The sequence below is a fragment of the Anopheles gambiae genome, chromosome 2, assembly GCF_943734735.2.
Source record: "Anopheles gambiae chromosome 2, idAnoGambNW_F1_1, whole genome shotgun sequence".
NCBI classification, from domain to species: domain Eukaryota; kingdom Metazoa; phylum Arthropoda; class Insecta; order Diptera; family Culicidae; genus Anopheles; species Anopheles gambiae.
The window spans coordinates 3,307,803-3,334,256 of record NC_064601.1 but is presented as its reverse complement, the minus strand read 5'-3'; the positions used below and the strand labels follow the sequence as shown (position 1 = coordinate 3,334,256).

General features: G+C 47.1%; 6 protein-coding genes across 6 annotated transcripts in view; 4 read left to right on the top strand and 2 right to left on the bottom strand.

Annotated features, from left to right (window-relative positions):
• LOC5667528 (fibroblast growth factor receptor) overlaps positions 1-4,290 on the top strand; it is a 31,966-nt gene extending 27,676 nt beyond the window's left edge. The window contains exons 3-5 of the mRNA XM_061649321.1: positions 438-619; positions 694-889; positions 1,152-4,290. Coding sequence (XP_061505305.1) covers positions 438-619; positions 694-889; positions 1,152-1,470 — 697 coding nt within the window. The 3' untranslated portion in view covers positions 1,471-4,290. The remainder of the gene's footprint in view (positions 1-437; positions 620-693; positions 890-1,151) is intronic.
• A 406-nt stretch (positions 4,291-4,696) lies between these two features.
• LOC1281830 (SPRY domain-containing protein 7) lies at positions 4,697-6,532 on the top strand. Its single transcript, XM_321795.6, has 2 exons — positions 4,697-5,140; positions 5,214-6,532. The coding sequence occupies exons 1-2, from the start codon at positions 5,038-5,040 to the stop codon at positions 5,837-5,839; spliced, it is 729 nt and encodes a 242-aa protein (XP_321795.3). The 5' UTR covers positions 4,697-5,037; the 3' UTR covers positions 5,840-6,532.
• Positions 6,533-8,178: 1,646 nt separating this feature from the next.
• Positions 8,179-16,293, top strand: LOC1281831 (nuclear receptor subfamily 2 group E member 1). The gene is made up of 5 exons (XM_061644572.1): positions 8,179-8,503; positions 12,413-12,606; positions 12,703-12,818; positions 14,775-15,668; positions 15,746-16,293. The coding sequence occupies exons 2-5, from the start codon at positions 12,443-12,445 to the stop codon at positions 16,087-16,089; spliced, it is 1,518 nt and encodes a 505-aa protein (XP_061500556.1). The 5' UTR covers positions 8,179-8,503; positions 12,413-12,442; the 3' UTR covers positions 16,090-16,293.
• Positions 16,294-16,570: 277 nt separating this feature from the next.
• LOC1281832 (splicing factor ESS-2 homolog) lies at positions 16,571-18,418 on the bottom strand. Its single transcript, XM_321797.5, has 3 exons — positions 18,145-18,418; positions 17,922-18,078; positions 16,571-17,848 (listed from the first exon to the last, which is right to left on the bottom strand). The coding sequence occupies exons 1-3, from the start codon at positions 18,277-18,279 to the stop codon at positions 16,626-16,628; spliced, it is 1,515 nt and encodes a 504-aa protein (XP_321797.5). The 5' UTR covers positions 18,280-18,418; the 3' UTR covers positions 16,571-16,625.
• Positions 18,419-18,642: 224 nt separating this feature from the next.
• Positions 18,643-26,454, bottom strand: part of LOC5667527 (uncharacterized) — a 123,672-nt gene continuing 115,860 nt past the window's right edge. Inside the window, exons 2-4 of the mRNA XM_001689307.2 lie at positions 19,910-19,998; positions 19,339-19,464; positions 18,643-19,244 (exon numbers count right to left, since the gene is read on the bottom strand). Of these exons, the coding sequence (XP_001689359.2) occupies positions 18,799-19,244; positions 19,339-19,464; positions 19,910-19,973 (636 nt within the window). The 5' untranslated portion in view covers positions 19,974-19,998 and the 3' untranslated portion in view covers positions 18,643-18,798. The remainder of the gene's footprint in view (positions 19,245-19,338; positions 19,465-19,909; positions 19,999-26,454) is intronic.
• Positions 23,783-26,454, top strand: part of LOC1281834 (T-box transcription factor TBX1) — an 18,478-nt gene continuing 15,806 nt past the window's right edge. Inside the window, exon 1 of the mRNA XM_061649299.1 lies at positions 23,783-25,044. Within this exon, the coding sequence (XP_061505283.1) occupies positions 24,807-25,044 (238 nt within the window). The 5' untranslated portion in view covers positions 23,783-24,806. The remainder of the gene's footprint in view (positions 25,045-26,454) is intronic.

Genomic DNA, 26,454 nt, shown 5'->3' with positions numbered 1-26,454 from the left:
GTCATCCGGAAGCGATTCCGGATTTTTGTTGAATTTACCCATCACTAGTGCACGGTGAAAACGGCGGAACACAAATTGGGAAAATTGATACCGTCGCCAAACAGAGAGCAACCACACCGACAACATTTTCTCTTTGATACAGTGGTTTGTGGATGTTTCAAAATACTGCACACCATTGTGTCTGTGCGTGTTTATTGGCACACTTCCCTATGATGAGCTCAATCCTGTATCTGGGAGTTTGATTGACAAATTGAGCACGTGTTTGGGCTGTAGAAAACAAGAAGTGCTCGGCATAAAGATGAGCCTGCTCACCGTTTGTTGTTCAGGCACTGACACTAATCCGTTGCCCATGTTTCACTCATACATATTAGATCAAACTAATTACACCCACGAACGAATCCATAATTAATCCATTTTCCATGTTTCGTTTGATATAGGTTCAAAAACAACAAACCCCACCCATGGAGCAAGGACGTGTCGTCCTTCATCGTGTACCCGGAGGCGGCCAACCAAACCATCTACAGTCCCCGGCTGGAGGAGAACGACATCGGCAACTACAGCTGCATCCTGCGCAACGAAACGCATGCAATTAAGCACGAAATCGAACTCCGGTTACAGGGTAAGTACCAAATCCCAACACACACCCCACACGTACAGACAAATCGCTAAGCTCGCGCACTTTTCATTTTGCAGATAAGCTGGACAACCCGATGCCAACGTTCCGGCCGAAGGATCTGATGGTGAGCGTTGGCGAAAGTGCCCGCTTCTACTGTGAAGCGTTCGTCGGCAACCTCTACCTGCCGGACGCGACCAACGAGATCGTGTGGAGCCAAATGTTCGACGACCATCCGCACAACGTTAGCGACAGCATGCAGGTGAACGTGACCCGGTAAGCGCCTCTTCCCTTTCGCGTAATGAACGCGGGCAGAGATTATCCGTTTGATGATTGCAAACACGTCCATCCGGTTGTGTGTGTATGTGCGCGATAAAGGAACTCACACGCGTATGCGTAGCGTAGAAAAGGCCATTTCTGGTGCATCATCATGAACGATACACGTTAGCTCATTCGCATTCTGTCCATTTTATGCAGTCTTCAACCCCCGGAACCACTCATTTAATCGTTTTCTGTCTGTTTCGCTATCTCTCCACAGGGAGGAAGGACAAATCATCGGCTCGTACCTGTCGATACCGAACATCCAGGCGCACCACTATGGCCGCTACCGGTGCCAGATTGTGTCGGGCAATTCGGCCCAAAAGCTCAACCTCAGCGTGCTGCTCTCGCCGGTGCAAGTGACGGCTATCACCGACACGCAGCTGTCCGTGCTGGTGTACGTCATGGCCACGTTGCTGCTCGTGCTGGTCGTCCTGTTTGCCTGGATCTGCCGGACCGTGCAGCAGCGCACCAGCAGCAAGAAGGATAACCGCTGTTCGGCGCAGTTCATTGCGAATAATGAGCACGAGAATGTATAAATGGAGCTCACGAGAACGTGGCTGAGAACGACGAACGAACGATGCCAACGGGCATGGAGTAGAGCGGCGAATTGATCTGTTGTATACGTGTACGTGGTTTTTTGTTTTGCGCCAGGCGTGACACTGAACCAGCGATTGGTTCGAAGAGACTGAATTTCATGTTTTGCTGCGTGTGCTTCAAACAGAGCGCGACCCGAGCGCGGTCGATCAGGTCAGTCCGACGGTGTGACATTTTCCTGTGACAGCATTGAAGTTACGCGCCACAACTCCCCGAAAGCATCAAGTTTGACGACACACCTTTCAAAAAGGCGTTTTCTCATGTTTCGTGCTTTTGCGCCCCAGCAATTGGAAATTATGAGATTCGAGACTAACCCAATATTCGTACACACAGCACACAAAGCAAACCCCGTAGTCCGTCGTTTGCAAAACAAAGCAAAAAAAACCGTTGCACTGTTTGTATAGTTAGTGTTAATGCCAACAGCTGTGTGTACGAGACAGGAGGGGGAGTCACAACACACATTCCACACATTTATGGCGCTCTGTTGTTTTCTTCGGCTACGCAACACTAAAACACTTTCTGTGCACTTTGCACTTTCTCTTACTGCATAAACGGTAACGGATACAGTGAGTTTGGCAAAGGAAGGAGAGAGATATATTGTAAAAGGGATATATTGTATCGTTACGGGTTTACGGACGGAGCGTGTTTCGGAAGCTAGCAAACACAACTATACCCACAAAACTGCATTTAGAAAGTATTACGAATGAGTTTTGCTAAAAGCAATCATTAGATTTAATGGAGGGATTTAAGGGGGAAGGATGGTGACCATAAACTCAAACCTATTCACAAACAAAAGTACACGCGATGTGTGCTCTCTCTATTTAGAACAGCAAGTTTAGGTGAAGATAATGGTAATTAAAGAAAAGAAGTAGAACATATAGCTAAAACTAAAGTCTATCGAGCGAGAAACAAATGCAAAACACAGTGGTACAATATTGTTCTATATAAGAAACTGAACTTACATTTACACACAGTAAAACAAACTATTGTATACGAAGCTATAACAACACGAACGTAACATAAAAACACACACATACACATGAGCACAGTCCAAAGGAACCACTTGACAAGAAAAGATAGGAAAGATGAGCACTAATAGACTTACGAATGTAGCAATAATCAAAATTATGTACCACCATATTAACTCACACACTTTTTTGTTATGTGCTACTGCTGCTTCTGGTGTAAAAGATGAAGAAAATTCTCCAAACAAGTAAGCGAATTGCAAAAAACACAGAACAAAGCGACAGAATACTCGCAAAATTGCAGCTCACAAGAGCAGCTGTTGTAGGCACTGCAGTTTCGGAGTACGCGTAGTGCGTGTTGTGTATTATGAACGTGTTGTGTAACTAGGTGTTGTGTATGTTATGTATATGTGTGTTGTGTACATATATATACTAAAAGACGTGTAGGAAGTGTAGTGGTTGGTGGACATCCTTCGAAAGGATGCGTACACGTGGGATTGTAGCGCAAAACAATGCGCAAGAGGAGCGAGATGCGAGTAGTTTACGAGGAAAGTGATTGTAATAGTAACGTAAGAAGCAAAACTCAAACGAAACGTGCACGAACGCCCAACCCCAACCATGGATTACGGTGGCGCTACAAGGGGGATGCACAGGGAGGGAGAACTGTTGGAGCTTAATTTAGCCGTTGGCGCGAGGCGTACAGTACGCAATGTCCCAGCAGCCACGTTACACGTGGCACACGTGTGGTGATCGCTTAATTTAATGACACTTATTTATTATCTCGGCAAAAACGGGGGGAAAGAGCCGATAAAGCAAACAGCAAACTGCTTAACAAATGACAGTGACTAACTATAGCTACTTATAAAAAATAGTATCAGGGACGATACGCACTACTGCATACGAGATGATAATGATGATGATGATGATGAAGGCAGGATGAGGATAGGAAAGTAGGATGAGGATGGAGAACAGAGGGTGAAGAATATAGAGCTACCTACACCAAGGCGCACCCAGGCTAGGCGCTCCTAATTAGTTAGTTAGTTTGGTTATTGTATTTTTTGTTCGTTTCAAAAAGAATAGAAACTCTTTTGCTATTAGAAAAATGTTCGCTCTGTACAGCATACGACGGACTTCTTTGCTTCAATGTTAATTTAAACGATCTCGGTTAAGGTAAGCAGAGAAAGAAGGTTTGTTTTAGTTTGCAAATGCTTTTAACAAACCTATTTTAGACAATCTGTCGTAATTGCGCTCAATATGTGTATTTTATTCCCATGTTCCCATTCATGCATTGGTGGAAAGTGTTAGCAGCGAGAAAGAGAAAGCGTTGCAAGTGATAACCAACAAAAACACACGAACGGAAATGCAAAACCTCCACCCCCGCGTTGAACGTTGTGTGCGTCGGTGTGAGAGCTAAATCGAATTTAATGAACCCTTTCCTACCGGTTGCGTCGAAAATGGCGCGTATCATTCTGTGAAGACTAATATATTTAAAGACAAGAATGCTATACAAATTGCGGGAAGATCAAGACTCCTCTATCTCTTCTCTCCATGCATCAAGCAGTGCGCGATGCAATGAAGAGTCGTCTGTGCAGGGATACGACATTTGGTCCCACGATACAAACGGCGCACGTGTGCACGTGTCTAATGCGGTATATCGTTAAGGAGTTTTTTTTCATCCTGTTAACTCATACTCGTATTGCATACTTGATAAAAAAAACACAACCAACAAATCCAAACTAATTAAAGATAAAATAAACTGTCTAACATAGTCGTACCCGGGCCATGTTTATACCAAAATGCGTTTCGAAGCTTAGAAAATATGAAAGAAAATACATTGTTCATTTCCAACCAGATTTTTCCGTGGTTATTTGCATACTGATAAGTAGTTCTTCTGGGAAAATCTGTTTTTCCTACATCAATACGCTTTTTTGACGATGACTGTGCAAACCGTCAATTCAAAATTATCATACAAGAAAGAACTCACTGCTAATTTTACAAGTAAACAATGCATGTGTTATTCGTAGTAAATGTACTCTCATGATGCAAAAGCAAAAGGAAATTGATTATTTGGCTCAAATTGTTCCAATTTCATCACAATTAGCATTAATTTTGTAATTTTTCTCCAGTTTTGGTGGGTAGGAATGAGTCATTTTCGAAACACGCACATTCGAACTAGCGCCTCTGTCGAACATGGTGACGATTTGACAGCCTGAAAACAACAACACAAAAAAATACCACCAAACATTATTAATGCAAATCGGTGCGCATATTTCTTATCGCATTAAAACGTGTTTCCTCTGTCGTTTTTCGTGAAAAATGTTGAAACAATAGTGAAGCAAGGGCGAGTTATAGAAAAACGGTCAACAAACCTTTTGCGCCGTGCCGCCACACGCGTGTGTGCTGCTGCCAGCTGTTCGGCCTCGGACGGCTCAGTGCTCAGGGGAACGGAAGAAAACGGGCAATGTAGAACACACAGCTGGAGCTTTCTCTCAACTAAAAAGAAACACAATCCTTTCTATCCTACCTATCGTACGTGGCTGTGAAATGTTTTGTTGTTTGAAGAACTGCCTCAACGGTGTGCTGCCGGCTCAGTCCGTGCACATCACGAAAACAGCCAACCCGGTACAACTGGACTCGTCACATATGGGTAGGTGGAGGGGATGCGGGGCATTTACTCACTCACTCTTTCATTGACTGATTCATCTGCTTCCCTGTTGCAGGCCATGAAGTGGTCATCATCAAAAACGGACTGCGAGCCTGCGGAACCGGTGGCGTACTGGCAAACGCACCGCTCGTCCAATCCAAATCGTATTTCGAGGTGAAGCTGCAGCAGTCCGGCCACTGGTCGATCGGGCTGGCCACGCAGCAAACGGACTTGAACCAATCGGTCGGCGGCAAGGACCGGGAATCGTGGTGTCTCAACTCCAACCATCTCGTACTGCACGGGGGCGACGTCATCTATCGGCTGGACGCGAGCAAAGGGAGTGCGGTACCAAACGGGGGACAAAACTCACCGGGACACACCGTCCCCGGCACAGTGCCCGTCGATCTCTCGCCCATCTCAGCGCCACCCGCGTTCCCTTCTGCCGCTTCCCCACCCGGCGGCAGTGGGGAAAGTGGATTGCCCCAGGAAGGCGACACGATAGGGGTCGCGTACGACCACGTCGAGCTGAACTTCTACCTGAACGGCAAGAATCTGAACGTGCCGGTGCTGAATGTGCGCGGAACCGTTTATCCCTGTCTGTTCGTGGACGATGGTGCGATTCTGGACATTGTGCTGGATAATTTCGCGTACGGGCCACCGCCCGGCTTCGAGCGCATTCTGGTCGAACAGTCGTTACTTTAACTGGTCCCATGCGAATGTTTGCGTGCGTGCGTGCGTGTGTGGGTGTACTGTTGCTTTTGTTAAGTTTTGAAACGCGCACGTTGCAATCGATTCACTAACATAATTAATCTCTTCAGTGGGAAACGGACACTCTGTACCGGGGGTTTCCTTATCCTATCTCTTTCTCTCTCTCACACACAATCTATCTTACTAACTTTCTTCTATCCTGCCGTTTTTCTCTTCCGCTTTGTGTTGACACATCGTTACAAGATCGTGGCTGTGGTGGTTTAATGATTGCTTACGGAAAGTTCCGCTCCATACACTACTACGGCGTAAGTTGTTACAGTAATCCAATGTCTTTCACACAAAAGTGCATAGAACGACGAGGACAACGGTCTAACTACAATGCCCAGTATCAAGGATCGAATCAGAAGCGAAACAAAAATGCTTGCTTCATTCTTCCTGCCTAATCCATCATTCCTTTTTTTTCTCCTTTACTACAACACCAACAAACTGAAACCGTTTATTGGAAGTTGGTGGAAGCATCCCCTTTTTCTGTCGCCAACGTTTGCGTTCCCTTTCCTTCGAAAACCACAAAACGCTTCGAACTGATCTAGATATTTACGCTATTACGATTGTATAAATAGAACAAACTGCGAAACATTGGAAAAGAAAATATATTATACACATGAACATATTTATTACACGATGGAATCGCGTGGCTGGTGTGTTTGTTTTTTTTCGGTAAATGTGTAGCTAGAGTATAAATATGTGTTTCGATTATGATTTCAGCTAGCTAAACCCCGTAAAAGGAGTTCTAGCAATCGATGGATTGCTCCCATTTATACGTTCTTCCCCAATCTAGTCCTATTATTATCGATTCGAATGGAAGGAAGGCCCTTTCGAAACTTATACTAACACCAATTTTAATAAGAATAAGCAACACTAGTCGGACATCAAGACAACAATGTCGGACAATGTAAAGCAAAAAAAACATCATAAATCAATAATTGATTCCAACTCTTGCTCAAGCCATGACGAACCGTGTCAGTAAGGATTTACCCGCCCTACATGTTTTGTGCTTGTTATTGGGGTTTACTCTTTAAAAACGTTTGTATCACTTTTGTATGTAGTTGCTGTCCCGTGGTACAATCGTCAACTCGATCGACTGAATAAAATTCCCGTCATATGGGGTCATGGGTTCAAGCCTACAATGGACCGTCCCCCCATATCAGGAACTGACTATCCCATTCGGCTGCGGCGTGGTAGTGAATAACTTCTCGAAAGCCTCTATAGGCCGGCGGCATGTCCATGTAGGACGTTACGCCAAATAGTAGAAGAAAAACACCTGTATCAAATTCACTATTATGTGACTAAGTGGAGCTGCTCCTAATCCTCTTATTGTCTTTCATCAAAATCCATCATATTCCTTTTATATAAAATACACAAACCCAATAGGCTTTTCTTCGCTGGGTATTTTGAGCAATTAAGAGCTAAATTTCATATCTAACAGTTACATAGATACCAGTTGAGGCTTTCACAAAATGCCAACAATCATAAACGTTCCATGAAAGTATCTTAGTACACTCAAAATGAATACTTGAATCGGCGTTTTACTTTAAGGACACTATAGTCGTCTTTTTTAAAGGTTCCTTTGCAGTACTTTTTCGTGAAAAGGCCAAACAATCGCGCTTTTCCCTCCACTCAATGGTTGCCAATCGCTAAACAATACAATCCCACCGTGGCCCACCGAAACACACCACAACATGGCGCCCCACTTTGGTCCAGGAAAGAAGGACATGAAAGCTTTCTGTGTGTGCACGGTAAATTATGCAAAAGGGAGCTACCACCGGAAAGCGCACGTCCGCACACCTTACCGACCCATCAGGCCGTTGCCATCAAGGGATGCCATGGGAGGAGCCACACGTGCGGCCCATTGAGCGGACGATCCCGGCGGTCGCATCATCGTGTCCTCGGTTCCGTGTTTGGCAGAGCAATCGGTGTCCTTTTGTAAGCAGCAGCACAACTCCCCTCCTCTGACCTGGCTGTCCTGGCTGTGTGTACGCGTTGTCCTTTGTGCTTTGACCTTCCCCCGTTTGGTGTGGATCCTGGCCAACAAACAAATCGAACCCGGGCATAAAGTCAGCCACCACCAAGCCATGTCGTCCCTCGCCACTAACCAGCCACCATCGACAGGCAGGAGTCATGCGCGCTGTGTGGCTCGATATGGTCGGTTCGAAACCACACCTACTTTTGCAAATGGCTCCTAGCCACCATCACCATCTGATGGGTGGGGTTGTTGGGCTGAGAGCAGCTGAGCTGGGGTGGCGGTTGTGGGACGGAGATCCCGATCACAGCCAGGAGACCGAGGGATCGTCTGGTCGGAGGTCAAACCTCAAAACTCGACGGCTCGACAAGCCGTCCAACATGCGCTCGAGCATCAATTGCAACCGGAACGTCAATCGGAACGGCAAGCAAGCAATAGTGGTGTGATCTGGACGATTGAAACACTTGTCAGGACATTCCGGAACGGGTTCATCTTGTGATAGTGTATGTGAGTGTGTGCGTTGGTTTGATGTGCTTAAGTGGGTTATGACTAGTGCTTAATACAACATCACATCACCCGGACAATTCCGACGGTGTTGCAAGGATATTTTACCCAAGGCGAATTAGTTGGCATTTGCAGTAAGTTGCTTTTTAGTTTCCATACATGTAGCGGTCAAATGGAATGATAAAACAGGAATTCGTTGTGAACTTACTGGGTTAAATTTCTACAACACACAATATTTCTAAATTGTGAAGCAATACATCAAAATAAACTCATACTTATAAAGAATTTCGCTTGGTTCCAACCACCATTAATTGAACAATCTGTATTCAATTTGAATCTTCAAATTCATATGCTCTAAACAGGCTCTGTTTAACACAGAAATTTTGATCGTCTTCAAGCTCTGTTTGCTGTTTTTGAGAGGATTTTTAGGAAATTTAAGCAAACACAAATACTTAAAACGATTGGTTCATACACTACTGTGTATGCTCATCCTGTGATCCTTCTAAATCATTATGCTCCTCCCAAAGTCCCAACGGCGACCAGCTGTTCCGTTTCTCGATGATTTGATAAAATGCAAATTTCAACTTTCGCCAACCCATCCACACCTTTTGCTGAGTGTCAAAAGGTGTCATCATCCATCGACGTGTTTCAATAGCCGAATCAATGGATTTACGTTGACGTCAATTATGTTGGGACAACGCTCTGCCCATGCTATCGATAGTCAATAAATGATTAATCAGCTTTTTTTGTTAAACCATTATTGTTGTCGACAAACTTATCGACTCATGCCGTGCTCCGCCGGTGTAGATGTAAAAGGCTTGGGCAAGGGGATTCAAAGGATGGATTAGTTACAGTGCAGCTTCATTGTTGCAACCCTATTGTGAAGATACTCCGGGCTTAATATACAGTGTTTATGAACCAAAGTTATTGTTGTGGTGGTGAAATTTAAATTAGAATAACAACCACGCCAATATACAGGGCAAATCAATATGACAATTACCAATTTCGATATTACCTCAAATTAATTGAATTTAATTTTCACTATCTAATGATGTTCTGTGTGTGCCGGTCGCATAGTACAAACGTCACGCCATACGAACTAACCAAATCCCATTCAGATTCCGCAGAATTGGCTATCCTGTTATGGGTAAAACAAACAGTCAAAGACAGTCAAATTCAAAATTAGCTTTGATGACTGGCCTCTGACTCTCTAACTAGGGTTATTGTGCCAAATGAGCAGAAGAAGAGGCTTCGGCCTGCAAGGCTGGACATAAAATGTGTCACATCCCAGCCGTTGACAGCGCTGATCTTAATACAGTGAAATCTCTCTAAGATGTAGTCTCTGCAAGATTATTTGTTTCTTTAAGATGAATTTCGATCCCGCATTATATGTCTCTTAAAGATGAAGATCTCTCTAAGGTGAACATTCTCTAAGATGCACATGCGATTTGGCACCCTAAAGCCAAGCCCACTTCACTAGTGGGTACAGGCAGGCCTTGACCGGCCGCGGTTGTTGTGCCACAAGAAGAAGACAAGGATGTCAGTTTTTTTCGGTGGTTTCTTGGAAACTTCATAGCAACAACTTCATTTGTTTTCCTCAACATGAATATCTCTCTAAGTTGACGGTCCCTTGAAGATTCACTTGTCCCTTGAAGTCACTGTATAATACAGAGGACATTTTCCCCTCTTTTTCATCTGGAATATTGTTGAAAGTAGTTGTTACATCAATGCTCAATCAATGCTTGTAAGCTGATGATGGAAGACCCACCTACTGTAAAATCCAGACGTAGTTCGTTCGGGTGGGTCACACCTTTTTACAAGTAATTAGCTTTGTTGACTTAATAAATACTAGTAAATCATGAAATTGTTAAAAAGTCGACCAGCATGCCCTCATAGAAATTAGCTCTTTTCTGTCTCAATTTGTAGATAAAAAAAATTATTTAAATTTTTGCAACGCAATTTATAGTCCTACAGATAGCTACATATTATTTTTTAAGCATATTTCAAAAACGTTACTGCATAGTCTCTAGGATTCCACGCAGAGTTTTTAATTTGATCAGTTTTTTTGGTTTTAAATATCATTTTACCAACACAGATCCGATCAATCAAAATTTGAAGGAGAAATTATCCAACAAACCATAACGATCTTGTGGCTGTAATTGATTTTTCAATTGATTTTTCCCTGTTCCTTCAATATCTCCCTTTTGCGAACAAAAACTCCATTCCCCAATTTGCTAAAAACCGCAACAATCACAATATGTTTTTCATTGGAAAAAATATTAATTTTCATATCACTCCTCTCCTAATGCGTCTCACAGGAAATGCCACCGATAAAAACTACCTTATTACACACACACACACACACACACCGCCCAATTCTTCCAATACCCCTCCAGCAGGGGTGCCTGAGCCGACGAGAGACACCCCTACCACTTGACATTTCACCGGCGCGGCACTTTTCCAGGCGGACTGGGGGCAAAGTGAAAAGTCAAACCGTTTACCGCATAATTTGCTGCACGCGTCATCTGTTGTATTGTTTTCCCTCGGAAGCGAACTGAGCTTCGGTTGGCTCCGGTCGGTAATTATAATTGTGGCTCGTGTCTCGATTTCCGGTACACCTGTGTGCTACCCGTGTCCTGCGCAACCCAGGCTCCTCGCGCCAGTATGCAATGATGGGAAATTAATATCTTTGCCGCCAGTGGCCAGAAGGTAGCACTGTTCAATAATGCAGTGGAACCCGCCCGCACATCGTTGTTTTGGGCAACAAAAAAAGGGAAAATCTTTGCTTCAAAAAACTTTACCCATGGAAAATGACTTTCTCGTCTCCGACGTGAATCCTTGTTTCGAAACTAAACTTTTTTAAACTCCTTTTCCCCATCCATCATCGTCCTAGGCGACACATTGCTTCACACACTGACGGAAGAATGCCGTTTTTGCTTGCTCGATGCACACACACACACACACACACACACACACACACACACACACACACACATGTGTTGCTGCTCCGAACTTCCGCAGAAGTTCCTCAGTTCTCATGAGTCACGTGCTGCCGCCGTCGATTTACACACGCTTCATTATTATTGCATTTGAAGTGATTTTCCGCCTTTCCCTCCAAAGTTTTTTGCTTTTTCCCCCTTTTTGCCCTTTCAATCGGGCCAGATCGAACCGCTATCGACATATCTCCTTCTCTCTCTCTCTCTCTCTCTCTCTCGCGTCACGGAAGTCGACGTTTCGTCAATGTATGTATCCTTATGCGTTATTATTGAAACCTGTCCAATTTACACGAGGGGTTGTTGGAGAAGGTTTATGCATTTTTGTTTTGTCACCGCTGCCAGCTACTGTTAATGACGGCATCAGGCCCAATCCCCGTCTAGGGCGTGTATGTGTTTGTTTGTTGTATCCTTTTTTCGATGAAAGGGATAATGCGGCACATGTGTGGTGGTGGTGGTGGTTACTCGAGGGTACTTATTCAATGTTGTTCCTATTCTGGCGTGACGTTTAACAGCTGGCATTTGATTCGGTTTGGTGCGCTTTTTTGGAGCAATCTTTATCTGTGTATCTATTTTCGTACCCAAAACAATCGAGCCCCGGAGGTTAAATAGAGCACGAGCGAGTCATTAAGCGAACGCTAATGTGATGGCATTTTGTGATTCGATATCCTGTATCTACGGTTCGGTTTCTAATGACCAATGCCTATCGGGCAATTAAGGCGCGAAAGGATCGTAATCAGGTACGTACGATCGTACGGAAAATATGGCACCAAATGAACAGGTTTATCCGACATTGGAGGCTTCGGACACTGGACATTGGAGATATCATTTAAATAAAAATATCACTAGACACTTATTGAGAACATGAATTCCTATTTGAATCGCGAGTTTCGTACTTCTACCGTTGTACTATACTAAATCTTAACAACTCCAACCCCGAACATTACTTGAAGATTCCGACATTCCATTTGTGGGTCCTTACCAGATGTTCCTCTTACCTTTTTACGATCCATGTTGTACTGATAGCCATGTTTTCCATCCCTCGTTCAGGCTACTCCCGCCAGCCAGTGTGTCATCTCCATGAATGACAACATCGCCGGTGGTGGCGGAGCAGGCGGTGGCAAGGTGTCAACCGGTGGGCCCGGTGCTCTGTGCAAGGTTTGCGGCGATCGGGCCTCGGGCAAACACTACGGTGTGCCGTCTTGCGATGGTTGCCGTGGTTTCTTCAAGCGCAGCATCCGCAGGTAAGAAAGTGCTGAGAAGATGGAAGAAACAGTTTCTCAGTGTTTTCATGTACAGCAAATCATCATCGTTACAAATGTTTTCGCACTTCCGCACAGAAATCTCGAGTACGTGTGCAAAGAGGGCGGCAAGTGTGTGGTGGACGTTTCGCGACGCAACCAATGCCAGGCGTGCCGATTTGCCAAGTGTCTGCAGGCCAACATGCGCCGAGAAGGTAAGTTACACACACACAAACCCACATGTAAACACAGACACAGCGCCACGAGGATAAGAGACGAACCCCGGAAATCAAACACTTGTCGTATCGCCACTTGAACCGTATCCGTTCTCACATGCCTGGTCGCAATTAGCGCCACCATGTTCCACATCGCACCCCTGATACCAACTTTCTTACTCGCTCTCTCTCTCTCCCTCCTTTGCTCTGGTGACATCTGACCCTTCCCAATGTTTGCTGCGATTGAAAAGATGTGTTTACCACTCGACCGCACAAAACGCATCACGTGGTAGGATTTGCTCTTCCGCTTCCTTCGAACCTTCGGAAGGTGGTCCATGAGCGGGGTCAGCTTTTCGATCCTGGCAAGTTCACTGTCCTCACGGGCCCTGGCATGTCTGTGATTGACACTTGCGTCGAACGAACGGGCGCCCTACTTCGCCCGGATTGTGAAAATATTTGCTCCCAAAAACACTCTTCTAATTGCTAAATCAACAATCTGCCGCTGATGTGGCCCTCGGGTCGCACAATACAGTCCCGGGCGAAGGACCACGATCGATTACGGGTTTTTTCCTCTCACGCAAGGAAACGCAAGAGATCCTCCCCTCTTCTGTCCTGGACGATCTTTTCGTGCTAACGCCATTTTTGAGTTTACTTCGTAGATTCTTGATTGAATCTGTGAAATGTTGATTTTTATGTTCATGTGTCCATTATTTTGAAAAATATTATGCAAATGTTCTAATAAAACTTCAAACTTCAGCTCTTCCTAAATTCCTTGCTGGATTTCATACTTTGAATGTGTTTGATTTAGCTTATAGCCTACATATCCTAAGTATGTCTTTAGTTTCCGTTTATAAATCGACCGCTAAGAGCAATTAACACCACAGCTACATTGGTATCGGGATCCATTCCCCTACCTGTTCTTTCTCCTAAGTGCAGTTCTTTCGAGCGACACTTTCACCCGCTGCCTACCGTATGTTGACACAGAAACACAAAACAACCGTCTCCCCTCGACGGAGTCCTTGCTCTTCCCGTGCCCGAGGACGTGACAATGCGTTCGATCCCTCTTCACACCATCACAGGCAGGAATTCAAATTTTCAACCAAACGAAAATGCTTCCATTCCCTGCATTTTCGGAGAAGGGCCGGAGGGTGAAAGCATCCAACTTACAGCTAAAGCTAGATCCGATATCCGTCGATGTTTGGCCAGTTGGTTGCTTCACATCATAAAAATTTGGTTTTGTTTTCATTCCCGATGCTCCTCCTGTGATAACAGACCAGCACTAGAGCCTCGTAATGACGGGCCATTATTGCTCCGGAATGGAGTAGGTCCGGAAGGGGGAAAGTGCCCAAAGAAAATGTTTGTTTAATTCGAGCTGTTCCAATCTGATGGCGGGAAGTTGAAGGTGTTGGAAAATTTACCATAAGTGCAGCCTAAAGATGGTACGATAAGAGGATGCGTTTTCGGTGCGTTTGAAACATCCCATTTCTTCAGAAACATGTTTAAAAGAGGTATTTGCCAGATTCCTTAGGGAGTCTTCCGTAGAAATGTTCTATGTTCGAATAGTTTACTAACCAAATCCTTCTATGGTTGATAAGGATACTTCCGGCCAAGCCGAGAAGTTGATTGCTGGTCAACTTCAATCATTCGGAACAGTTGACCATTGCTGGAGTTCCTTTTTTTTCAATCTTTCTGCACCCAAAACCGTTCCCCTTTAATCGTGCATCAGTAAACTGGGGTAACACAATGGTGGACACGACCCGGTGGTGTTGTCGGGTGGTGTTTGTATGTGTGTTTCTTCGCGACATAATAATCAGCATCATGGGAACCGGACCGGCTGTCACGGTTGTAGCTTTCTCCAGCGTTGAGTGTTCCCCCAGTCCGGATAGCGTTTAACTTATACATCGAATTTCTTCTGCTCTGTTTCCCTGGTTTTCCCCCCTTTTCCCCTTCCGTCAGCCGTCCAACATGAGCGAGCACCCCGGAACTGTACTCCGCTGACTGCGACCGTAAGTGGTCTCTCCGCACATGGCGATTACTACGCAGCCCGGACGTCCTTCGCCGCCCTGCCCCAGGCCAACCTATTCTTCCCACTTCCACTGCATATCACAGCGGCAGCGGCTTCCGGACCATTTGCGCCCATCGCCGATCCGGGCCGTTTTCTTTCGCCATACGCCCAGTCACTCGCAGCTGCCGCGGCCAACTCCACCAGCTTTGATCACTTTCCACCGCCAATACCACCACCACCACCACCGGCACCAGCCACGACACGGAGGACTTCTCCGACGGCTTTTCAACCCACGTCCACGGGCTTAGCGCCGGGTTCGGGACTGGTGCAAGTGCCAGTGCCTCTGCCAGCTTCGACGGCGGTCTCTAAAGCGAACCTGGTGAGCGAGGGAAGCCAGATGGCCACCACGATCACGGAATCCATGTTCAACAGCATCACGGGAGACTCGCTGGTTCTTCCGGCACCGCCACCAATCCACTCGATCAGTTCGATCCTAAGTCTCAGCTCGGCGAAGGAGAACGAAGTCAGCAGCACGGGTGAGGAAAGTCCTCCCCGTGGCTCGAGTGGCCAGCAGCAGCAGCAGCAGCAGCAGCAACAGCAGTACCATCATTCGGTATTGTTTGGCCAACCAGGCAGTATCACCGGTTCGATGCACGCCGTCAAGAGCGAAACGGACATGCTGCTAGAGTCTGCCGCCAAGCTGCTGTTTCTGGCAGTGAAGTGGGCGAAAACGGTGCCCTCGTTCCTGCAGCTGCCCGCCAACGATCAAAAGCTGCTGCTAGAGGAGGCATGGGCCGAACTGTTCGTTATCACTGCCGCACAGTGGGGATTGCCGATCGACAATGGTAGGGCAGCTTGTCGCACTTGCGTCACTTTCAAATCTAATGCGATTGTTTTGTCCATTGTTGAATTTCATCCCTAGAATTCATTGCGCGGAATCCACAGGCCGTGAAGCTGCAGAGCGCCATCCAGCAGTTCGGCATCGCACGGGTGGACTATCGCGAGGCGGCCTGCCTGAAAGCGCTGGTACTGTTCCGACCGGATCAACCCCGCCTATACGCTGCGCACGAGGTTTTGCTGCTTCAAGACCAAACCGTTGCACTGCTGCACGAAAAGTGTGGCGGCGTCAGGTTGGGCCATCTGCTGCTACTTCTGCCGGCCATTAAGGCGGCGGCCAATGCGAAGGTACTGCAGGAGATGCTGTTTCGCAAAACGGTCGGTGAAGTGGCGATCGAGCGTCTGCTGCTGGATCTCATGAAAACATAACGCATGGTGCGTTAGTTTACTCTTAAATGTAGCATTTAGCGGATGTAGTGCCGGTATGGGTCGAATAGAAAATGTCGTACAATTAGCGCCCTTTCGTGTTAGATGGAGTTGTGTTAGTGTGTTCCTTAGAAATAAAGTAAGTGACCGTGTACAGAACTTCAAAAGTGCAGTTCATGTGTATGAAAACAGGAAATAAAACCCTAATCAAATACTATCTAAATCTTACTCACTGTTTTCTGCTTTTCGTCTAGTCTCTTCGTCCGCCAGTCGTTAACTAGCCTTATTTGTTCATGTGACCGTGGTCTCAATGTAGCAAATAGTTGGTTGCTAGCCAACATTCCCTAGCCGTATACAACTGCTGTTAGTAATAGGCCTTGACCATTTTCCATCCACGTTGGCCTCGCCAAATACCCCAATTTTGCACAACAGTTAATTCGGATGTAAATCGAGACCCCTTTTTCAAGCAATTGCCACCGTTGGCTACATTGTAAAAGTCTGTTATATTTTCTAGATCGGTACTCGATCACTTCAATGCCTCAAAAGAAATCGGCAGCCTTCTGACGCTTGCCGCCGCTCGGAATATCCAGCAGGTCGTCTGTCAGATCCGTTGATGTAGCCTTCGAAGATCCGGTCGCTCCCACCAGAGGTGTCTTCCTTCTTACCATCGGTCTCGGAGAAGGTGTAACATGGCGTGGCTTAGCTTTACTACCAACACTACTACCACCACCACCACTACGCCGACCATTTCCACTTACCATTACGGGTGTTTTCAATCCACACGAGCTGGCGGGCGATGCGAGCGGGCTAGGTGTGGCCAGAAAGCCGAGCTTGTTGGTAGCCAACCGACGGGCGGCCGGTGACATGCTGGCCAACCGATCGAACGAGCTGCGCACCAGCGGTGACGCAATGTTGCGCCGTGCCGCTTCGATCGCCTTCGCTTTCTTCTCCCGCGACTGCTCGGCCGCCTTTTCCGCCAGCTGTAGGGCCAAATTTTCGCGCTTCGACGTTTCCATGATACGGAACGACGGTCCACCGGCCGACGGATGGAGCGGTGTGTCTCCGCCGTCCAACCGGAACGGAGTGCCTTCGATCTCACCCCACGTAAACAGCGGACTGTCCGTAACGCCCGGGCAGGGGGAGGGACTCTTCACGAACCCGAAGCCCCGCACCTGTGGCGATTCGCCCAGGGACTGATCCACCACCCGACCGTCCACGCCGATTTTCTCCGGCAGATGTTTGGCCTGCGTTTTGGCCGCCTCCACGATCGCCTGCCGGCTGTCTTGCTCGTTGAACGGATTGTGATGGAGGCGCGTGCTGTTGTGGTTGATTTCCTGCTTCCGCTTTGCCATTTCCAGCTGCTCCTCCTTGGTCAGCTCCACACCGTCCGGGGTGTACATGATGTAGTTTTTGTTCGTGTACCGCCACATATCGAGCTGCTTGGGTCGCTCTTGCTGGTTAAACTGCTGCTCGATGCTCGGCAGGGCTAGGCACTTGCCCATCTCGATGGCGGTCGTACCTTCGGCTTGGTACAGCACGGCAAACTTTTGACGCAGCTTCCGGTCGGCCGTTTCGATGATCTCCTGGAAGCTGTCATTGTCCTCGCTGGTGTACGTCTGCAGGAAGCTGTCCAACGAGTGCTTGTCTCCGAGCGTTTTGGTCGATTTGTTCGAACCAACGCTGGAGGTCGACCGGATCGATGGTGGCGCTTCGCTGGCTGGTGTCGCTTCCGGTAGTGGTGTCTCGAACGTGGCGGGACTAGCTGCAAACCAAGACGAAAGATTAATATATGTAACAAACAGTGAGATACCCGCAGCGGGAACTGCGACAATTACCTAAACGGGATGAGTTTGGTCTTTTGGAACTGTACTTGGAAAAAATCTGCCTCAATTTGCAAACATCATTGCTAGCCAGCGCGTCCAGATATTCGTTCTGTGCCTTCAGTTTCTGCAAGTCGGGAAAAAAGTCCCGCTGAATGATTTTGCCCATTTCCTGCAAACAGAAGAGAAAGAACAAGTTAGAGGACTTTCATCCCGGAAAATTACAATCGCTCCGCACCTGTAGGTATTCCTCCTCCGTGAGGATGATTTTGTCCTTTGCTTTGGCCTTGGGTACGATGGGTGTTTTAAATACTGTGACCGCTTTACTTTGCTCCTTGATGGCTTGCAGGGCCCGTTCTCCCGGCTTCGCCATGGTGGAATATTACGGAAACTTTCGGTAAATTGTAGAAATTCACAAACCAAACTCTGTTGCGCGCTGTTTTGTAAACAAATGAATCATTGGACCAGCGATACTTCTCGCTCTTGCGCGCCGCTACAATCACATCTGCCTGAGCGAGAAAGCACGTCGATTTTTGCTGCATGGACACTTTCGCATGAAACCGCATCGGTTTGACAGCGCCTGTAGTTGTGCTACTGTCCGCTAAAAGCGCTAACTGAGGGGCAGTGTGTTTCTTTCAAAGTGACCGTTTAGCGACGAGATGTAAACACATGTTCATGGATAACTTTGTGTAATTGCCAGTTTCTTTCAGCTCACAACATTGTATTCATCGCCGCGTTCTTTTTTATTCTTAGCATATCTTTATTCAAATTGTCACCAAGTGAATACTTATAGTTGCTGTGCTTTCGCTACAAACTCTCTCCCTCTCTCCGTGCGCTACAAACTACACAACATGTTTCGAAACGTACGCAAACGGCGTGGGTACCGCATTTCTTACATACTATTGGTAACGAAGGCACTCAGCAGGATGGCTCCAACGAGCAGCGACATCTGGGCGACCACACTGCCGGCCGCGTTGTATTCGAAATGCCGGAAGTTGCATCCATTGCCGGCGCACACATGACACTCGCGACTGTTCAGGCAGGACTCGTGTTCGGACAGGCAGCCGCGCTGAACGTTATTTTCCCGCACCCGCACAACGCACTGATCGTCGGCCACAAAGCGCAGACAGGGCGTCGGCTCCGTTTGGATCTCTTCCCCACAGGTGCTGTTGGTGATTCCTTCGCACTGGTGGCAGTGCAGACGTCCGTGCGGGAACAGATTTCCGTTGCAGGCAGTGCCGTTGTCATTCGAGCAGAGTTGGCAGTTGTTCAGGAGCGCACAGTTATCACGCTCGGCCGGGGCCAGAGTGGTTGCACATCCACGCTCCACTTCTTGGCCTGTGTTTGTTGTTGGGGGAATATGAGAGAGATTGGTGAGATGCATTGGAGGTTTTATTTCAACTTCCTGCAAACAATCGCTTCCACTACTTACCCACAATACGCGTGTAGCAGGTGACGGCAGTCACGTCCGGCGAGGGAGGACATTCCGAGAGCAGGACGTTCTGGTCCGGAACCAGACAGTTGGTACTGTTGAAGGTGGTGCACGTGAAACACCAAACTACAGGCGACGAGCACGGTCAAAGGTGCAGCACGGAACAACGAACGGAAAGATGGGAAGAAAAAGCTGTGCGTTAGTATGCGTTTGCATTCCTTAACCTGACGACGATGGGATCAAGATAAGATAAACGCCTGCTAGCGAAAGTCAAGCACATCGAGCACATTGAGTAACAATATCTGAATGTAAGTGCCGAAAACTGGATAACCAAGTAGGATTTCAATTTTACGTAACAGATTAACGATAAACTGTGCTTATTCTCTTGCTCGCACTTAAGAATTATTGCTTTCAAAAACGTCCCGTTTAGTCACTTGTAGCCAGCACAATCTTTCTTCAGTATTTACAACGCACACAGACAGCGAAACGCTGTTTGCTTTCCGGTCACACCCAGAACGTGTCAACACATTTTCCGCCCCAAGCTAACCCCATTTTCAAGCAACCCACTTACATGCGGACGCATTTCCGGCACTGATAGCCAGCACTAATGCCACAGCTGCGATGTATTTGAACATTTTGCAAGCTTCCTTTTATGTTGCAACTTTCAGAAACAAGCACACGAAACCACGGCCACTCTTGAAGCACTCCACTACGATGGGCTACCGGTGATGAACTGAAATTCAGACCATTCGTTATCCGGTCCCGGCCGCAGCCGGCTTGCGTTCCGATGTACTGGGGAGAGATAAGATTAGATACCACTACACGGAAACAGTTTCAATACAACTTCAACCCGGTAGCCCTATCGACTGTTTGCATCAAACATGCGAGCCCCGGGACGGCTAATGGCACACGGCTGGTTACAAATTCACAGCGACTTTCTTCGGAATTCTGAGAGCTTTCTTTCGTTTTTCGGTTGTCGCTGTTTGGAAGTTAACGGTTTTTTTTTGGGTCTGGAAGGTACACACGTTGCACTGTTTAAATGAAAGATCGCGTGCAAATAAGCAGCGCCGGATGTTTGCGCTTGCGACGGGTATGGTTCGATAGCTGGAGAGTTACTGGAGAGTTACTTCAAATGTGTTATCAAATAAGCGGCATTAAGCGGCCAAACATGACTGAACTAGGAGTTTTGAATATTTTCCATAAAGAATCCATGCTCAGGAATTTAAAACTAGAGTTCTTTGCACATGTAATGTCACATAAGTCAATGTTACTGTAATGACTAAGTATAATATATTACGTACACGTACTAACACATCGTCAATGCCTTTCCAACACTTACTAATAGTTTGAATATAACGTATTCCAACATTTTTTTCTTATCACACACGTTTAGTTTAATAGCTCAAGAAGCAGTAACTAGTTTTAACGCGATACTTAACATTCGGAACAATGTCGTCTAATGTACTAATGTCTAATGCACTGCAGCTAGCGCTAATTTCCAACTCATACACACATGCCCTATCGGCATCGCTCCTACACCCACACAAGACCTTCAACAGACTAGGGGAAAGGCGTTAGTTTTCCCGCGATTCCTACAGTATCTTCTACCAAACGAGAGGAAAAAAACCCCCCAACACTCACACACAGCATCAGCAGCAGTAAGACCAGAAGCTAAACCTTCATTGGCTGCTCGTACATCATCTCCGGGCGGGCATCTGTCTCTGCGTCATCTGGGTTGGGTAGCGTGAGCGAGCCAGCATGCCTGGATGCGGCGAGTTTTCACGCACGCCAGCAGCTAAGGCCAGCAGCCAGCCCGGGAGGTTTGTCACAACGGAACTCCGCCTTCTCGAATCACGGGCAGCGGCAGCTCCGTGGATCGCGTCTCGTCTCGGGATCCGATCAGATCGACGCGAAACGATCGTGGCGCGGTGTACATGAGCATGATAAAAATAATCTTCGCGATCGACTGTGTTGGCAATTTGTGTCGACACAGGGGGGGGGGGGGGGGGGAGAGGAGGTTGTAAGGTGTAGAGAATGTCGTTTAAGTGGGGAGAGGTTTTTGCCGAGATGGTTACATTATTGGTCATTGCGGGATTACGAAAGATGTGGTCAAATCATTACAAAAGATGGATGACGAAATTGAAGAGGATTAAGGTGTAGTCAACCGCATTTACTATCAAGAATTCATGAATGTGTAGACCACAATCACCGCTACATTGGTAGTAATAGATAACCAAATTCCAGATGTGAAGTCTGTCCCGTTCGATCTCTCGAGAAGCTGCCTGTAAATCTGAACTTCAAGCAACAATTCGACAGAAACACATACGCTCACAAAACGAGGAATCGATAAATAAATACTCAAATGTACGACTTGCTTCGGAAAACGGGAGAAAAACACCGGCACACCGTCAACTAGCCAAACACTTCACAAATCAAACGCCTAACTTACCTTCTCCGGCGGACTACTCCCTCGCGTTGTTTATCGTCGAAGGCCCTCCCTCCCTCGACCCGTAGGCACTGCGACACATTCACCCTTCCAAGATGCAAGCCTCTCTCCCGTCTCCTCCGAACACCTTCAACACTGAGATCGAGTTTTGGGACCGTTTTGGGTTCCTTTGGCGTCTTTCGACATCACGCCATAACAAAAAAATGCGCCACTACCACTGCACACTCTACTCCAATCGGAAAGGGTATCGGGAGAGAGTGCCGTCGCACCAACGCACGGCCACCGTTCCGGTCGAATCCGATCGCGGAGGGTTAGCAGCACAAACGGCTTTTGCCGGCTACGTCACAGGAACCGTCGACCGTCGACCGCGAGCTGACGAAAGATGGCGTTGGTTCACACTTTTCATTTTCACGCCGGAACGCTTGGCACGGCACCGGTACGGTACGATGCGGTCCCCGGAGCTCGCCTGGTTCCGTCTGGTATTTTCGTCCCAGTCAACGCGCAATGTACGCAATCGCCCGTGTACGATGGAGGACGGACAGAAGGGTTTTGGGGGTAGAACGGAGCGGGTGAAACATAACCACGGCGGAGTGACTCTAGGTACTACCACCGTTGTGGTTCTAATTGCATCGAGCAATAGCAGTGAACGGAGAGGATCTTACCGAGACTGCAAGGGGCTGACTCGATCGCGCACCGTTCATTTGCTTCCATTCGTCAATGATTTGTACTTGCTTCAAGTGGCAAAACTATGTCCATGACCTTTAAAACAACACACACGATGTGTGACTCTACACGCAATTGTGAGAAAAGTGAATTTTCGTTCACTCCTAAATGAATGAGTTAGGTGGTAGATGGTGCTTCTGTTTTTGTTTTGAGCAAAACTCTCTCAATCGAACAGTCAAGTCAGTAGCGAAGAAGATTTCTGATTAGAAACTCTTTTTTATATAATCCTAGCATGTGTTTCATACAAATTGAATTCAATTTTTCCGGAACAAATGAATGCAGCAGTATTGGATTGGACATATTTATCTACAAAGTTGGGGCTTAGCGATGAGTCAGAAGAGATATGAAGGACAGTTGCAAAACAGTATTTTGCTCAAACAAAAGATAAGGAGGAAGCGAAAAGAGGACAACTTGGACTTGATTCGACGACCTATACGTGTGTTAAACTGAGAACTGAGAGCCACAGCTTTGTAGATCCTTTTATAGACCTTATTACATTCTAAACGAAATGATGTTCAGATCCTGAAAAGTTTTCTTATTACTCTTGGGCATCATATTTTACTAGAATTGCGTTCTTGATAATGGAATTTGAACACAATTGATTCACTGATTCGATTTATTGGACAGAATTGATCTCGTGCCTTTAGAGATTAATGGTCATCAATCTGATTTTCTCCTTGCCGGAGTCCATCCCCTGAGCAACTTCTAACAACGATCAAATTGACTGACTAACGTACTATTAAATCTATAAAAAAATGCGTGTATGCTGAGTAGGGAAAAGAGAAATATTTGGAATTTCTACCAGAGGAAAACGAGCCAGCTGGACGCTGGACGATTAATCAATGGCGCTCAATCGCTCTCGTATCTGTTCCCTTAAAAACCATTTAAACACCAACATAGAAGATAATGCCTGGAAACCTGCCTTCGTATCGTTTCCAACACATACGAACGAGCGCCATCCCTTCTTTCGAGAGATTTTCACTTTCACTTCGATGCTATCGAACATACCCTCCTCCGTTCGTGGGCATTTTCCATCAGCATCGTTCCCGTTCTTTCATGCTCCGAAAAACTGCAGACAGGAGCGACCATATGCTGGTCTCGCTCTGGCCTGCACACTTTCCCCCACAGCATCCGTACGATCGACGATCGTGTTCATCTCGCATCGCGCCCGCTCGTGCCAGCTCTGTCGCACGCTCAGGACACCCGCGCGCAGCTACCACGCCAACGCCGACACCGAGCCGAGGTGGGTTTGGTGAAAATTGAACGCAACCGAGACACCACACTCACAGCCACCCGGGCACACGGACGCGGACCGGGACACTCGCAACACGGCGCAATCACAAAAAAACCGGAGTGCGTCCCAGTGCGCCACCAAACGTACGCGAGGAGAAAAGCGCAAGGAAAAACTGTTCACGTGAGTGAGACCGCGCCGGCGCGCGCGCAAACTAGTGCGGTTGTTATAATTTTATTGTGCGATTATCATCGGGCAGGCACTGGGCCGCGCGGTGTCCCGCTGTGTGGCGGTCAATTTTCACCCATAATCACGGTGGGTCGCGGCAGGAAAATCTTCGTGCCCGGTTGAAAGTTTAATTATTATTATTTTCCCGCCCCCCGATCGACCAAGCAGGCGAAGCACGGTGGTGGAAGTGTGTGTGTGTGTGTGGGATTCGAATTGTACACCAAGTGAGTTATGTGAGCGTACTTGTGCGTGAATGTGAGTTTGTGCGTCGTGGAAATCAGTGTGCGAAGTAGTTCTTTACGGGAGTAAGCAATAATTCAACGCGATAGTACACTCGGCGAGGTGATCGTTGGATGTCTCATAGATCGCTTTCGTAGTACCAGTGAGTAGAGGAAACACTCGTAACTATTGCTTACAAATTGTGCGCTGGCGTGGAGAGGAAAATCCAAAACAACCCACCCGTACCCAGCGCGATCCTCTCCCATTTTCCATCAGTTCCCTTCCGACGGACGGCTTCAGCGGTGCGGCAGCATGTGTGAAATACAGCCTGCTGCGACCTTTGTCTGTCGTTGCGGCAGTGACAGAAGAAGTGTGATCTGAAGAAGTGCGAATTGTCGTGTGCCTGCGCTCTCCGGTGCCGATTAGTGAAAATTGCTCAAGGTGTGAAAATTGGCCTACGGAAGGAAAATATAGATACATCCGCATTGCTGTTGCTTTACGGTACAGTTCAACGAAGTCGTTCGGTCTTTAAGTTGGCGCCAAAGGCCTTTCGGGCGGAGTGGATCAATTGAGTGTTTTGTTGTGTTGGTGGGAAAATCACAACCCCTCCCCCTTCTCATCATGATGCATCATCTCGATTTTTCCAACGGTCATCGACACGGTGACAGTACGCTCGGAATGGCGGGCGGATCGACGGGCACGATGCTGCACGAGTCGTTCTCTAGCCTGGTGGGAACCATGCCGTCGGCAGTCGATCTGAACGGGACAGACTTTCTGCATCACTACAGTCCGGCGGCCGTCGACTATTGGAATCCGGTGGCGTACAAGAACGGTACCAATCCGATGAAAGCAATGGAAGGTAAGCAGAATCAGCGTGTAAAACCATGGCTCCTCTCCTTCTCAGGATGAGAGCTCAGGGAAAAAAGCAGGTTAAATAGCAACGATTCTTTGTAAAATCTGATCCACATCAATCAAAATGTACTTCCTTGATCGTACACATTTAATTAAACGATATTCATTCCGATGCATCAGAGCCGTCAACTTTTTGCATGATGGACGGGTAACAACGACTCGGCTAACACAACACTGCTCGAAAGGACAGCATTCCGCCACGACAAACGGCCAAGGATGCGTGCCTTTCCTGCCCGTGGAACAAGCAACGTCAGTGTCGTTGTCGGGGTGCATCATCTAATTAATTGAGTCATTTTCTCTACTGCGGCCTGCGCTTCTCAACTGCTTCCATCCCATCCCCTCAATATTCCGTGTGCCGCGTTGTAATGCGTCTCTTAATTAGGATCTCGTGGCAGCAGTGTAATCCGTTCCCTCCAATGTTGATTAACCGCAGAAACCACCACAAAAAAGGGAACACGAAACGAACCCGATTTATCACGCCACGGCCGAAATCGCTGGTAATCGCTGGCGGTGTAGGGACGCGATGATTTAGCGTATAAATTAATTATGATGTCAACTGTACTATCGCCCTGGAATGTGGACAACCCCTTTTTTCTTCCTTTTCCCCCATTTTTTGTATGCGCCTCAAATGCGTTAATTTCGAACGCAGATCTCGCGCGCGCTTACGCGATGCCAGTATGTTTACAAACCAAGCTTCACGTGGAGCGCTGACGATGCCGAGTGCCCGTTGGCCGTGTATTTTCATCGTGATGGAGCAATACATTTACTTCCGAGACACTCCTCACGCGGACGGGGCAAATGGGCCAATCTTGGCCACCCGAGCTTGGTCTGTCCAGCAGGCAAAATTATTGCCCGCTGGTGGGTTTGGTGAATATGTCCGTTCACTTCTATCCCCCCGCATGCTTCCTAGGACACTGTTGAAAGCAGTAGAAAAATGGCTTTCCAGTTGCCTAACACATTTCGATCACTTTGCCGTACTGATCGGAGGAAAAAGGTAGTGGAAGATCACACTCAATCTCTCTCTCTCTGTCTTTCTCGTGAATGATCACATCGCTTGCTCGATTAGCTGCTGTTAGTTTTGCTTTGCTGAATTCCCCCCCTCCCCCACTAAGAATGCTGTTATCCCATGAAAACAACCAGCATGGGTACGACGAGAACACGAGCATAATATATGCATTTATCAGTATCAATCCACCTAAAGCCTAAATTATTTTGGTGTACCTTTTAGGATAAAATAATTCACCCTTTTTTCAAAAGCCAGTGATCGATACACTGATCATTTAATGGATGATTTTTGTTTTAATTTCCCAAAACCCAAGCAGCATCACGATTCTTCTCGACCGACCAACTAACGTAA